The 15,623-nt window shown below is 47.7% G+C and overlaps 1 protein-coding gene across 15 annotated transcripts in view; it reads right to left on the bottom strand.

The window, feature by feature from the left end:
- The window catches only part of Kif13a (kinesin family member 13A), a 182,537-nt gene that overhangs the window by 53,777 nt on the left and 113,137 nt on the right, over window positions 1-15,623 (bottom strand). For 8 of the 15 annotated variants that reach the window (XM_063276527.1, XM_063276529.1, XM_063276531.1 and 5 more), the window contains 8 exons: window positions 12,377-12,488; window positions 11,279-11,491; window positions 10,269-10,379; window positions 8,701-8,835; window positions 6,346-6,476; window positions 4,719-4,805; window positions 4,454-4,620; window positions 3,723-3,842 (listed from right to left, as the gene is read on the bottom strand). In XM_063276527.1, coding sequence (XP_063132597.1) covers window positions 3,723-3,842; window positions 4,454-4,620; window positions 4,719-4,805; window positions 6,346-6,476; window positions 8,701-8,835; window positions 10,269-10,379; window positions 11,279-11,491; window positions 12,377-12,488 — 1,076 coding nt within the window. The remainder of the gene's footprint in view (window positions 1-3,722; window positions 3,843-4,453; window positions 4,621-4,718; window positions 4,806-6,345; window positions 6,477-8,700; window positions 8,836-10,268; window positions 10,380-11,278; window positions 11,492-12,376; window positions 12,489-15,623) is intronic. The other 7 variants (XM_063276532.1, XM_063276535.1, XM_063276538.1 and 4 more) reach the window with 1 other exon arrangement.

Genomic DNA, 15,623 nt, shown 5'->3' with positions numbered 1-15,623 from the left:
AAGGAGGAGGGAGGGAGAGGGAGAGGGAGAGGAAAAACTATCCCTTTGGCCATTTAGTGGTCCAGGAACAAACAGGTACAGACAACTGAGCCCTTAGCACCTCTATGGATAGCTGTGGTACAGGAGGGACCTGGCTCTGAGGAGCCAAGTGGCTGTGCAGGGCCCCTAGTGTGGTGATGACCAATGAGCCGGATGCCAGATCCAGACAATGGCACAGGAACCAAGTCACAACCTAAGGGAGCAGCCTGCGAAGAGTCAGCCCACTTGACAACCATAGGAGGAAGGGCGACCTCTCCATCCCTGTGAGCATCTCCCGGCATCCCTGATAACCTGTGCGACCGTCCTACTCTTCAGTTCTCAGCTTAATTCCCAGGGAAAAAAATGGGGAAAGTACTTCAGAAGTTTCTTCATCACCTAATTATGGCTGTCCACAAAGACTTTCCCAAAATACCCCATGTCAGTTTATATGATATAGGTGAGCAGCACACTTCTCTATTAGCACGTAAGAGAAGGGAACACACCGGCCTTAAGAATAAAGTTAATAAAACAAAGCAAAACAGAGCGGTTCCATGTAATTGCAAGATGCTGTGAGTTGTTTTAATTCAGAACGACAGCTGCCATGCCAACGGCGACTCTACTGGCTGAATCGCGAGTGCAGGGACCAGACTGACTCCCCATGCAAGAAGAACCCTGCAGCCAACGCCTCCTTCCCCGTGGGGGATAGCATCTCCATTTTAATGTTGTGGAAACTGGGGCTCAGAACAACCATATAGATGACCAAGGACGGCACCAGATTTTGAGCTCTGACTGGAAGCTGGAAGTCAACTGGGGGTGGGGGCGGCAGATGGACGGACAGACGGATGGACGGGTGGACATCGACTTGATGAACAATCGATACAATGCTCTTATCCTGAAAGTCTCTCCTTATGGGCACTCATCAAAGAACAGGGGCCTTCCAAACAGACAGCCAGATTACTCTAAAATCCATCCCCCGCCTCAAAGCAGCATCAGTTTTCAAAACTGAGACACTGCCTCGCAGGGTTTTGTGACAAAACCCCGAATGGCACGCTGGGGATGGAACCTTGGGCCTTGTTCATGCTAAGCAAAGCCTGCCGTTGACTTTTACTGCCCACGTCCTGAAAAATGTATTTAATCCACACTCCTGCTTTCCATGTTGCAGAAACACATGCGACCCCAGTGGCCGATACAGCAGGATCTCAACCTGGGTTCCATGTCAAAAAGGCTGTAGGGCAGGCTGCTTACAGCCGCACCAGCAGCCAAAGTGACACAGCACAAACTGGGGCCACAGACCAAGATGCAGATACAGAGAGGGCAGCAACTTAGTCCTGTGCTTGAGCCTCCCGAGCCAGACATCCGGGTCCCCTCCCGGGGTTCATCAGACACAGCCCTGCTTACATTTCTTTAAATTTTCTTTTGATCTTTTTCTTTACAGTGAGTGTCTATCCACACATGCATGTACACATGTTTGTGAGGTGGGATGCATGTGGGTATGTGTGCATGTGGTAGGCCAGAGGCAATTCTTAAGCATTATCCCTCAGGCATGTTCAGAAACATTTATTCATTTCGTGTGTACACGAGCACGCATGCTGTGGCGTGTCTACAGAGTAGGAGACAACTTGCCGTGGTTGGCCTTTTCCTTCCACCATGTATGTTCTGGGGATCCGATTCAGGTTGTCAGGCTTAGTACCAAGTACCCTGACCTGCTTAGACGTCTCACCCCCCCCCGCCCCCACCCCCGGGTTTCTCGCTAGCTCATCAGTGAGTCTAGGCCGGCCACCCATCAAGCCGCAGGATCCTTCTTTGTGTCTCCGGTGCTAGGCTTACGGATACAGGCTGCTCTTCCTTTAAATGCGAGCGCTAGAGACTGAACTCAGGTCTTTATAATTGGAAGGAAAGTCCTGACTAAGCTGTCTTCCCCAGCCTGGGAAATCTTTGATGATATTTATTTCTCTCTCCTGTCAATCAGTTTGATGCCTTTGCTACCCTACACAGCCTCTTTTAAGAATAGATTCTAACATGGCTGGCAGCTTTGATATGACCCAGAAGTTTCTTTCTTAATGGCTTTTTCTCTCTCCCAAACACTGCAGTCCTGCCCACTACCCAGCCTCATCTATATCAGATCCTAGGAATGAGATTTCTAGCCCCAAGGGACATTATAATATTTAATAAATAATACATGCTCCCCCCCCCTCCCCCGCGCGCACAAAATGCACTGCATGACCAGCAGCAGGTTTTGTAAATAAGGACTCTTGTAAAGAAGCTGTGTCTACGGAGACTGGCTGATTTCAGGACCGTGGAGAGACTGCAATGGTGCAGGTCTTAGGTTAGTGCTAGCCCTCTGGAAGGGCCCACCCTTGCCCACCTGTGTCTGAGCTAACATCCTGTGACTAACAGATAAAAACCATTTCGAATCATTAACGTAACAGACCACTAGCTTTCGCCAGCCCCAAATCTAAGAATATCACGGATAGCATCTCGGGCTTATAGAAAAGCTTGTCCCATCTGGCCATACCCGCCTCTCTCATGTACCCACTGACGTGTTTAAAACGTCCCTTGATGTATGACTTCCTCTGTTTCGTAAAATGATAAAACTTCCATTTGAAATATGGGATTTAAGGCAACCTAAACATGTGTCTCCAAGTTACGGTCATTCGAAAACGGTTCTAGAAGGAAGTACCTCTTATTTTTAGTAAATAAAATAAAATAAAATAGGTCCTACGGGTGCTGGTAGAGGGCATCGGCAAGAGCATTAGAAATGACTCCCACCGGGATGTGAAGAGAGTCCATCTGCAGGAGAAAAAGAAGTTCCTAATCCTAGATGTGAGAAACCGGCCCATAACCTTGGCTGGTCCCTAACAGTCTTTATTTTAGAGCTGGCTTCAGAAGAACTTGGGGAAAGGTTGGTAGTGTTTGATTTCCACGTGGGAAAGAGGTGTCGTTGCTCTGCGCTAGACTTTCTTCTACTTTATTTTCATTTTTGATATGCACGGATGGGTCTATGGGTGCATGAATGTTCAGAGGGGTGTGTGGGTGCACATGTGCGTGCATGCACGTAGAGGCCTAAGGCTAACATCAAGTACCTTTGCTATATTATGTATTAATGTAGGTCTCTCCCTGGAACCCAGAGCTCACCAAGTCCTCAGATCCAGCTAGGCAGCTTGTTCCAGGGATCCTGTTTCCACTCCCCCATGCTGGATGACAGGTGGGGTGCCGTGGGTTCTGAGGACCAGAATGTTGGCCCTCGGGCTTGCAGAGCAAGCTTTTAACTTGCAGAGCTATTTCCCCAGCTTCCTCTTTTATGACTACAGGCAGATGAGCTGGGTTTTAGGTCAGAACTTACTCTAGAGGTCTCAGTGATTACAGAGAGAACAGAGGTTACATTTAAAAGTGCCATGGTCTCTGCAGGAATGAAGCCATTAGTCACAGCAGCAGTTAACACAAAGACGCTCTCCTGTGCAGCTGGGCTTATAAGGAACAGGACAGCTGGAAGGTACCAGAACTGGAATGGGGTTCAGGTATCATTTTGGGGAAGAAAACATTCCTCAGTCACGGTCAAGAAGCAGTTCTGTCAGGCAGAAAACCTTTGCTTCACCTCAGTACTGCCCTGTTAGACCTGGCCAAAGCTCGAAGCACACACCATCCCTCAGCGGCCCTGGTGGAAGCCAGCCAGGTTCCCGCATGCTAAAGCAGCAGTTAAGAACCTCTCTCCCAGTGTTGGTGAACCAGCTTCGTCTGAAACCACAGGAGGGGGAAGAGGATCTTCAAATAGGACCACCACGGGGACGACCACCAGGCAGACAGGCTTACGATCGGGAAGCCACCTAGCGGGAGACGGAATTCTGAGGACACCAAGGCCACCAGCTCATATGGCTGCATCAGGGCATGCAACCCTCGGGGGCGATTGGTAGAGTGAGGTAGGCATTGTCCTATGCAGGTAAACGACCTAAAGAACAGTTCACTTTAAACATCGTTTTTACCAAAGGTCTTTGAGCCTGTCGGTTAAGTAAGTCTCTTAGGAAGTAGTTTCCAAGTGAGCCCATAGTAAATGCTTCCTTTTTATATTCAAAATTCCTGGATCCGTATTTTTTCAGCGACTTTTTCATTCTCCCAGAAATGACAAGACCAATGGTGGAAAATTTGATAAAAAAAAAAAAAACAAAAAAAACAAAAAACTTTGTCAGATCCATTCAGTAAATGCTCTGTGACCATGGAGATGTTATTATAACTGGCTTTGGGGACAAGAAGTCCCCAAAAGGGGGCCATCTGCATACTCCCTGGTTCCACCTGAGTTTTCTCTGCAGTCTTGATGGTACTCTTTGCTGATGATGGCCTCTCAGTAAATAAAGGACTGGCCATGTCTAAGCTTTGGGATGGCTCTGCTTCTATACCAGTGTCCCTCGGGGACTGACCTACAAAGGAGCCGATGTCTTACCATTGCTGTTCAGTGTTTTCATGATGACCTCCATCTGTGCGAACTCGTAGTTGTAGTCTGGTTCTGAGGAGGCCTCACTCGCAGCGTCTAGATCATGCTCCGTGGCGCTGGTTTCTTTCTCAAAGTCTTTCAGCCAGTCCCGCCGTTTCCTCTTAGGCAAGTTAATTCTGTGGAGGTTTCCATCATTGGATAATATCAGCTTGATGTATACATATCAGGGGAAAAAAATGGAAATAAAAAATGCTAGAGAGCATGAAGCTGTTACCTGAAAAAGTGGTTGTTTCCCCATAAGATCCTGTCACCATGCCACAGCTGGGTCACGCTGCAGACCAGGGTGCCATTTACACAGGACCTGGAGGGACACAAAGGAAGGCGCCAGTTGGAGAGAAGACGGTAGCCTCAAGACTCAAAGAGGTGACAGGGAATGGTCTCCTAATGGGTGTATTCTGGGAGACATTTGAAAGAGTGACAGCAACCGTCTCAGCCGTGAGCCAGGGCCTGCCAGGTCCCCTCAAAGAGGGATCCCCAACTCTGTGTGCTTCTAATGAAGAGGGAAAGCATTCCATAACATTTACAAACCAGGGCTGGGGAGATGACTCATTAGGCAAAGCTAGTGTGAGGACCTGAATTCAGATCCCCAGAACCCACGTTAAGCTGGAGTAGTAGCACAACTGTAGTCAACGTTCCCAGGGAGACAAGGAAGGCAGACACAGAACCCCTGAAGGCGCCCAGGCCGGCCAGTGCTGCCTATGCAGTGCTGGACAAGAGACTCCACCTCAAACAAGGTGGAAGGGGAAGGGTGTCACATGTGCGGCTGTCCTCTGATCTTCACTCCGGATCACACAGACACACACGCAGACATAGACATAGACATAGACACAGACACATAGACATAGGCACACACAGATGTAGAAACAGACACACAGACATAGGCATACACGCAGACATAGACACAGACATGGACGCATATACAGTGACACAGACACACAGACACACAATGACACAGACACACAATGACACAGATATACACAGACACACACACAGACGACACACAGACACACACACGCTCACATATTAAAGCACCACAAAACCTAAAATACATATATTCAACAGCTCATTAAAAATAAGTTTGGTGGCAATTTATAAACAAAATATGGATGTGGGAAGGTAGTTAGTTAAAAGTAAAAACCTTAAAGGATGCTCAGGGAAATCTGATGACAAAATGTGGTGGAAATGATATTTACTTTAAGTTACATTCTCATACAATCTCTCACTAGTAAAGTTCTGGGCTTCACAGGACTCTGACGCCTGAACTTTTGAAATTGATTCATGAAAACATATACACTTCGGTGTAGTACTTTAACCTCGACTTCTGAGGCTTTGCTGTAATAGCGCTAAAAAGGGCTCTCTGTTCGTCCTCAAAGTAACCATGCTGCTATGATTTCAATATGCAAAGCCTCCACAGGTCATGTGCTAGAACACGTGCTTCCCACTGGGTGGCGCTGTGTCCAAGGGTTGTGGGATTTGGGAGGCGGAGCCTCACTGGAGGAAGTGAGTCACTGGGGGCGGACCTTGGGCGATAAAGCTACCCAGTGTCTAGATTTCTGGCTTTCCGAAGTCACGTGACAGTGCTGGGGCTGCTTCAACCCCTCACAGATTCTTCACCACCCCACCAGCCAAGCCTGCCACCACAACTTCCTAGCCAATATGGACCATACTCTAAAATCACGAGCCAAAATATACCCTTCCCTTGGTTTTTGTTTTTGAATTTTTATTTATTTGGTTTTGTTTGTTTCTGGTTAAGGCAATGGTAATGGTAACTAATACACCCTCTGTGACCAGAGAGTAAATCCTCTAGGATACCTAGTGCAGCCTCCACAGCCGCCTCCTACCTTGCGTTTTCTTTGGGCGTGAGAGTGATATCTCCATCCGTTGCGATGTCGATCTCACAGTGCTCGGGCTGAATCCCTATTCCAAAGAGCTGGATGTCCTGAGAGGTATCAGCACCCACCCGCGTGTGATCCTAGAACATACAATTGAAGATGGGAAACCAAGTTCACAAGAGACTTAGACAGAAATGCTTGTAAGCACATGGGATAAATCAGGAGTATGAAATTAATCGCACTGGAAATCAGGAACATCAAAGGCCAAGGGTGGGCTGGCGAGATGTCTCATTGAAGGACAGCGTTCATCACCAAGCCTAATGACCTGAGTTCAATCCCCAGGGCCTATGTGGTGTTAGAAAATCATTCTCTGACCTCTATTCACACTCTGTGACATGTGCATGCCTTCTATAGATAGATAGATAGATAGATAGATAGATAGATAGATAGATAGATAGATAGGGAGAGATAGACAGACAGACAAGCACATAACAATATTTTTTAAGCTAAAAGCTTACCTTGAAACAATTTTTAAAAATGTTTAAACTCTACCAACACCTGTTCCTGTATCAACGGTGATTAGGCATTATTTTAAAACGTAAGAAAATTGGGTTTAGCAGTAGCAGACACCGAATTCTCATTCTGGATTGAATATTTACTATTTGAAGTGGGTACCTGTATGCCATTTCCTCCTAAGCCTCAGTCGGGTAAACTGAGGAGGAAGGCAGCGAGGTGGGCCATCTGCGATTGGGGTTGGTGCTGATAGCAGTCAATGACACCCCACCCCCAGTGACAACTGACCAGGTTGGGACTGACAGTGCTGCAGTTGACTTAGCAAAACTCAATTAGGTGGGCCCGGTACTCACTGTGACTAGGAACTCTTTTAACTCTTAAGGGGCAGGCAAGAAAGAAAAGGAAAACTCGGGCCAGCCCTGATCTTGCTACATAGTGAAAGATGAGCCTGAATTCCCAATCTCTCTGGCCTACTGATGATGTGTGTATGCTTGGCCCCGTGGGGTGGCACTATTTGGAGGTGTGGCCTTGTTGGAGTAGGTGTGTCACTGTGGGTGTAGGCTTTAATACCCTAGTCCTAGCTTCCTGGAAGTCAGTCTTCTGCTAGCAGCCTTCAGATGAAGATGTAGAACTCTCAGCTCCTCCTGCACCATGCCTGCCTGGACGCTGCCATGTTCCTGTCTTGATGATAATGGACTGAACCTCTGAACCTGTAAGCCAGCCCCAAATAAATGTTGTCCGTATAAGAGTTGCCTTGGTCATGGTGTCTGCTCCAGCAGTCAAACCCTAACTAAGACACCTACTCCGGCCAAATACTGAGATTACAGATATACACTACCACGCCCGGCTCTGGTGTCCCATTTCTTGCTTAATAAAATTGTCCAGTGGTTCTACAATAGCCAAAGAACCCCTGGCATCTCTTGACCCTTTAGGAGACCATGCTGTCAACACTATTTTAGGACAAACAAAAGGTGTTCTATCGGGCGTTCTCATTTTATCAGGCATGAATGGGAGGGCTTTTGCAGGCATCGGATCAGTGATGACGCCTGTGTGTTTGCCTTACAGCGTCTCCTCCAGTTTTAACGCCACACACACGGATAGCTACAACCTAGGCACATAAAAGTGCACTGGAGTCTTTGATACTTTTAAAGAATGCACGTGGGGCTGGGCGCAGTGGCACGAGCCTTTAATCCCAGCATTCTGAGGTAGAGGCAAGCGGATCTCTGGGAGTTCGAGGCCAGCCTGGTCTGGAAAGCAAGCCTAGGACAGCCAGAGTTTGTTACACAGAGAAACCCCCCTGGGTTGTCGGGGGACAAAGGGAATGCACATGGAATCTAATGGTAGGGCATTAGGAAATCACTATGGAGCTGCTCCCAGCATGGTAAGTGTACACTAAGGCACCAGTGCCAATGCTAAAAGGCCATTCTGAAGGGTGACCATAGGATAAACATCTTTTCCAGATAATGGGGTCAGAACTAAGATAGACTTGAGGAGCTTTGCTCTAGGGTCTCTTTAGGCTTGTGTGGGACCTGCTATCTTCCTAGAGTTACAATGAAGATTCTCCAGGGCCTCTCAGAACCACTGTGGTTGGACCCCAGACACCTCAGAACTTGGTGACCTGACATTGGGGTCCTTCTCCAATGGGTAACCCTGAATTGTCCCCTCTGTAGCCTGTCCTCAAGGGTATGGGTGAAACAAAGGCTGTTTCTTATGATCAGTGGGGAGGGGCTGCACCATCATGGTCTTACTGCTATCGAGGGCGATGCCAGACACAAAAACAGAAATCCCAGGGCGGGGCATCCAGGTTCAGTTGGGATGATGCCAGTCGTCTGTTCTCATACACCTTCTCACCTTTAAATAGTAAACCAGAAGCTCGTTGAGGGCAGGGTCTGCATTCAGGTTGACGAGGTAGCACTTGTCATCCCCCACCTTGATGCCAGAGGTCTCCAGGGAGATCCCCATGCTCTCCAGCTGCCGCTGCCTCTCCTGGTCACGGAAACAGACAGGAGAGAGGCTTTGTTGTTCTGTTCACAAGACGTAACCATGGAAAGAGTAAGTCACTGCTTCTGGGGACAACGCCAGGGAGATGACACATTCTGCCCGGCTCCACTAAGTTTACTAAGGGCCGCAGTGCAGGGCATGACAGTGTCACAGGGCACCTCGGGTGAATCACATGGTGTCGGCTTGTAGAAGCGGACAAGTCTGGGAGGGAGGACAAGACCACTAAACCAGAACGAAGGAGAGCAATGGTGTGCCATGGCGGGCTAGGAAGGGCCGTATGGTGTCCTGGGATGGCCATCATGACGGACTGGGAGAGAAGAACGGGCTGAGAATGTGTGAGACAATTCTTGGAGCATTGGAATGAGTATCGCAGCAAGAAGCAAGATTGTTTAAAAAGTGGTTGCTGGGAAGCAGGTAGACTCTGCACAGAGGACGATTTCGGGGAGACTCTGTCCACAGAGGACGATTTCGGGGGCAAAGAACTCCAAGCAAATGGGGAAAACAGTGGGAGATGGAGCTGGAGGAGCAGGTGGAGACCCTGTAAAGACAGACGTTGAATCCGTCTGTCCATGTGAGACTTACACAGTGAGTGTAGACTGTGGAGGGAACTGATCTATGGCTGGGAACATAGTAGCTACTAAAACGAAGCTGGCTGCTGCTCGCAAAAACACACGCTCTTGTGAGAGGAGACAAGCGGGAGCCCTGCTCGTGAAATGTACAGTGTGGAGGGGTGGAGTGACCCCGGGCACGCTCTGGCTTCACTGCCCTTGCTGCAGTCCATTTCAGTGACTGACCATACAGTACCTTCCAATAAGTACGGAGAAGCACATGGTGGAAAACCTACTGTGTGGTGTGTTTTAAAAATCCCTGCCAAACGGAGGGGCTTTCAATGCCAAGAGATCTAAACCAAAACCGAAACCAAAACAAACCAACACCCCCACCCTCCCCGCCCCATCACAATGTGGATTTTTGTTCCTATGAGGAGCAGAAAGGAGGAAAGATTCCCCGCTAGCCTTGCTTCTTCAATTTCGTGTCCCAGCAGAACATCACACTGGCCCCTACACAGACTGCTCAAAGACCTGAGGCTGGTGCTTTAAAACGAGCTGGGTACACAGAACAAGGCCCTGAGGCGTCAGCTGTCGACCCTCGGAGGGTGGAAGGACCCTTTCACAGGGCTCATATAGTCAGGCATCCTGCCTATCGGATATCAGGTCGTGATTCACAATGGTAGCCAAACTACAGTTATGAGGTAGCGACCAAAATGATTTTATGGTCAGGGGTCACCACAGCACAAGGAACTGTACTGAAGGGCCGCAGCGTCAGGAAGGTTGAGAAGCGCAGCGATGGAGGGTTTTGGAGGAGGCAGGTGTTCGTCCTGAGGAGACACCAGGCGGAAGGAGGCTAACTCATGAGCCCACCTGTGCGATCTCTTCCGTTTTCCTCAGCTTCTCTTCCCACGTCACTGTGAGCTCCTTTATCAGCTTCTCAGACTCTTCCAGCTTCTCCTTCAGCTCGGGGGCCTTCATGGCCTTTAAAATAAACCAGAGACGTCAACTTTCACAGTCGCTCCGGCACTCTGTACGGAACATACATAATGGTCTCCTTGTCTGTGGTACTGGAGGTCGAACGGAGGGCCCTGCACATTCTGTACACAGCCACAAGGATGCTAAGTAGATATGAGCTCCATCTCGGCATCCTTATGTCCTTTCTTGGCCAGTGGTAATAGTCTCTCGAAAGCAGTAAGTCACACCCTGCCAGCGTGGGCTTGGACTTCCGCTCCTCAAAGTAAATGGAAGAGGAGGACATGGTTGCTTAGCTCCTCTTTAAAGAAGAGGCAAAAAAAAAAAAGAAAAAAAAAAAAAAAGAAAGCCAGTATATGGAGAAAAAAAATGAATAAAGACTAAAAAATGCTGAAGTTTATCTCTGAAATATCTCAATCCAGGAAAAAGGTTATTTAAGCACATTTATTTATTTGTCAATAACACAGAAGTCAATTACGTCAACCATAAATATCTTGTAGCCACCGGAACCACTTGGGAACCTTTCTATCAACAAGACCCAACCTCCAAGACTGAGGGAAAGGATGCCTGGCGTCTCTGAAAGCCTTGTGGAAACAATCTACAATGTTAATTAAAACAAACCAAAACAAACCCCACCACGCACTGTTCTTAGGATTTCCCTTTGGAAGACCATGTGACCGACCGAAGCAAACAATAGGCCGTGAGAGGAACGACATCATTTTCCTCCTGTCTGCAGGTTGCCAGGGCAGCAGTAGGGGTCAGTCACATTGTTCCTGACAGTGCCTCTTAGCACCACAGCAGATGCTACACACTGAAATGCTGACCCGCATGGGTATGACCCAGGGCTGCAAGCCAGCACGCCCTTACCCATCAGACATCAGGAGCAGGGCAGGGCAGACGGATATTACCTCAGCCTGTGAGAGCTGCTCTCTCAGTTTCTCCACTTCCTCTCGCAGCTCTCGGATGACCTTGGCATTGGGGTCCTCGTTCACGACAGCGTGGTTCACAATCCTCTTGGCTCGGTCTGCGTATCTTAGCGTGGACAGTGTCTCCTCGTAGTTGTCTGCTGCTGGGCTGATGGTTGCTATCATAGAGGTCTGGCTGTTCCCACCTAAATTGTCCTGTAAAGGATTTCAAACCCGGCCTGTCTCTATTTATAGCAATAAACCTGCCAAAGGACACTGTGACAGAATAATATGAATTAGTGTTAATTTGTGTCTGTGCTGTTGTGTGGCACATGCATGTGAGTGCTGCGTGTGTGTGTGTGCATGTGTGTGCACATGAAGAGAGAGGTAAAGAAAGCTATTAGATGTCTTTCTCTGTCACTTTAAATTCTTCTGTAGTGTATCTTGCTGAACTAGAAGCCATGGGTCTCAGCTAGGCTGGGTGGTCAGCAAGCTCCACCATCTCCATGCCCAGCTGTTCACATGGGTGCTGGGGATAAGAACTCAGGGACTCAAGCTTTACTCAAGCAATCAATCTTACCTGCTGAGCCATTTCCACATACTCTACAAAATATCTTTGTTGTGCATCATTAAGAATTGGGATGGCAGTACTGTGTGCTTGGCTAGGCAGTACTGTGTGCTTGGTTAGGCAGTACTGTGTGCTTGGCTAGGCAGTACTGTGTGCTTGGTTAGGCAGTACTGTGTGCTTGGCTAGGCAGTACTGTGTGCCTGGTTAGGCAGTACTGTGTGCTTGGCTAGGCAGTACTATGTGTCTTGTTAGGCAGTACTGTGTGCCTGGTTAGAACTGAGTACTTGGTTAGGCAGTACTGTGTACTTGGTTAGGCAGTACTGTGTGCCTGGTTAGAACTGAGTACTTGGTTAGGCAGTACTGTGTACTTGGTTAGGCAGTACTGTGTGCTTGGCTAGGCAGTACTATTTGCCTTGTTAGGCAGTACTGTGTGCTTGGTTAGGCAGTACTGTGTGCTTGGTAACCCCTGCATATTTCTTTAACATCTATCACACTAGAAATAGCAATGAATGAATCCTAGGTCAGCAACTTACCTTAAGAAGCCAAGTGAGGACTGAATCTCGATAAGGTACGAATTTGTTTTTGCCTTTGCCAGCAGCCTGGTCAGCCAGCGATGATATAACCAATCCCAAGGTTGTAAGTGATCTGCCATAAGATGAGTAAAAATTAGGTTTTGTGGAATGTTTGTTTTCATAAAACAACAATCCTTCTAGAAAACAAGAATAAAATACACAGAATGGTTAAATCAGCAGCCAGTTAAATCTGTAATAATTTCCCCAGAAGCCAAGAACAAAGAAAAAAGTAACCCATTAGCATAAAATGACAAATTTAGAATTTCTATAAAAAGTATTATGCTTAATTGCAACTTTTATAAAATGTGTATCTTAGAGCCCCAAAACATGCAATTATAAAATACTGGAAAGCACTAATTCACTGCAAATATTAAAATCTGGATTCCTTAATCTTCAGGTCAAATTGGGGCCATTCAAGCCTCTGCTCTTACACTGGGCAGAACAACCCCTTTAACTTAGCACTTAATGCTGGCGACATGACTCAGTGTAGGGTTAATGCAGTTTCACAAAAGCTAAGACATGCCCAAACTGAGGACAGCATCAGACTTCCCTTTCAAAGTCTGCCACTCAAAGGAGCATGGGTAAACACCCAAGGGCTTTTAAGAAAACCACAGAAGCCTCTTCAGACCTACTAAATCAGACAAAGGTCTCTCAGGGTCACACACACACACACACACACACACACACACACACACACACACACACACACACTCTAAATTTTGAGAACCTGCAGTTGACAGTGCCCAAGGATGTCTAGGCTCATCATTAACAAAGCAGTAGTCCTAGGACCTAAACCATCAATCGCCATCTTTGGGAACCTGTCAGAAATGCAGGCTCTACCCACACACACCTTTCCTGGTGGTCCTATACAATCTGCCTTGGGAGAAACACCAGACAATGTTTTGGTCGTAACTTGCATGCGGGTTTAAAGGGGCGCCTTCTGGAGCTGGCAGCCAACGGTGGCCGGTGGCCGTAGAGGTGGCAGAGGTGGTGGCAGCAGCAGGAGTCTCCAGCAGGGGAGCATGGTTGCTCAGTGCTGAAGGGTGAACATTTTTTTTTTTTTTTTGGTTCTTTTTTTCGGAGCTGGGGACCGAACCCAGAGCCTTGCGCTTCCTAGGTAAGCGATCTACCACTGAGCTAAATCCCCAACCCCCAACTCTTTTTAATTCTACCTTTCTCTTAGTCTGCTGTTAGGAAACTCCTAATCTAAAAAAAAAAAAAAAAAAAAAAAAAAAAAGGAAACTCCTAATCTTTAGCTCCCTTACCAGCTCGGGAGTAGGGCGGGGGGGGGGGGTGTTAGAGGGAGGGGCTAGGAGGAGGGGCCAATGGCAGAGGAAGGAAGAACCACAAGGAGGCTTTTGTAAGCAGCTCTGCTTTGTTCTCATTGGGTTTTCGTGGCGCTAGGGATGAACGAAGGGGCCTCAGGAGCTGTTCTATTTGAGCTCCACCCAGGCTCTCCCCCAAACCTTGGTATTTAAAAGTAGCAAAAATTTAAAACCCACTGAACATATAATAACGGAGAAGCTGAGATCGGATGAAAACCAACCCCGGCTAGAGAGATGCGTCAGTGGCTAAAAGCGCTCGCTGCCCCTGCAAAGAATCCCGAGTCACAATTCCAGTGCCCCATATCTGACAACTTACAACCAAGCCCTCTTCTGGCCTCTGTGGGTACCAGCGATCAAAGGAATGTGTACAGACACAGACTCACAGATGCAGACACAGACACAGACACAGACACAGACACAGACACAGACACAGTCGCAGTCGCAGACAGACTCAAATTAAAAAAAAAATTTTTTTTTAAGGCAAAACAAGCTAGTAGGCTTAAAACCAGAATAAAGGTTGCTGTGGAATATACAGGGGGAAGAATTTGAGTTGCAATTCAATTTTTTTTCTCCTTTCTTTGTTTTCTATTCCTTAAAACTTTAATCACCAGAATTCTTCCCTCACAAGTAGATTTCTGCAGAGCTGGAATTTGGTGTTTGATATTGGAATATGTTCTTAGTGAATGTGTCTATCATACATCACTCTAATGGGCATTTCTTCCTCTGATTACTTATTCCTTGGCACTTGTTTTCTATTTATTTTACCCCTTTGAAATGATGCTAAACAAAAAGCAAATTCAAGGGGTTTTCTTACACACGTTCGAAATGAGTAAAAAGGAAAAAATGAGACTGCTCGAAACATCCACAATGCACCTGGCCTGGGAACTGCTAAGGAGCTTAAGTTCAAAGGTGGGTCAAAAAATGGGTCAAAGGAAACACGGGCCTTGACGATGAGGTGCTCTTTAAGGCTTGAACGGTCTTCCCAGGAAACTGCCTGTGGGTGGGAAGCCCAGAGGGGGTGAGAAGAGGCACCAATCACACCTTCCCTGATGCCAGGTGCCATTCACACCCTCAGCTTCAAAAGTGACTGGCTGAGAGCAATCAGAGACACCAAGGACTGAGCTGAGGGTCTGAGCGTGCTGGGGCCTGTACTCTACCACTGTGATATATACTCACAGCCTTCTTTCTTTTTTTCTTCAAAGATAGGACCTCAATATCCCTGAACTCTGTAGCCTAGACAAGCCTTGACGTTGCTTCTTTTTACCCCAGCCTCCTGAGTAACAGCGGTCCTTGTCTGGGAGCCTTAGGAAGGACACCCCATAAACTCAATCAGTGTAGAAAAACTGAGGCAGCCAGAGTCCAGCGGCAGGGAATGGCTTCTCCATTCACTCTCACCAGACAGGTGGAGTTGCAGCCTGGCATCCTGGTGGACAATTTCTTGCCCTGCCCCCACAGAAAGAATGTGTGTAGAGAACCTAGATCCGGCACATTCCTGGGTAGCTGCAGCCACACGGTGCCTTCCTTCCTCAAGCGAAAGGAGTGTCCCACGCTTTAAAGCACTTAAGAGCTTTGGGAGAGACGGATCCCCTAAATCTGCGGCCCATTAAGCAGGCACTGAAGTTGTGAGAAGCCACTGACAGGCCTGCTCAAGAGGATTATTAATGCTTCATAGAACGAACGGATGAGAGGCTGAGAGGGCATTTACGAAATACATCAGCCATTTCTTTAGCTTCGTCATCCGGCTGGCCGTGAGGCTTAGGAAAGCCATTTGTGGGTCTATGAACAGTTTCACCTTATTAACGGTGGTCAGCACACGCTCAGCTTCCTGGCTGCCAGGCGCCGTCCTGTGCACCTTACAGGAAACCGCTGGCTGAATCTTCACG

The sequence above is a fragment of the Rattus norvegicus genome, chromosome 17 (assembly GCF_036323735.1).
Source record: "Rattus norvegicus strain BN/NHsdMcwi chromosome 17, GRCr8, whole genome shotgun sequence".
Lineage (NCBI taxonomy): Eukaryota > Metazoa > Chordata > Mammalia > Rodentia > Muridae > Rattus > Rattus norvegicus.
The sequence above is the reverse complement of the archived record's forward strand: the minus strand, read 5'-3'. Positions and strand labels throughout refer to the sequence as shown.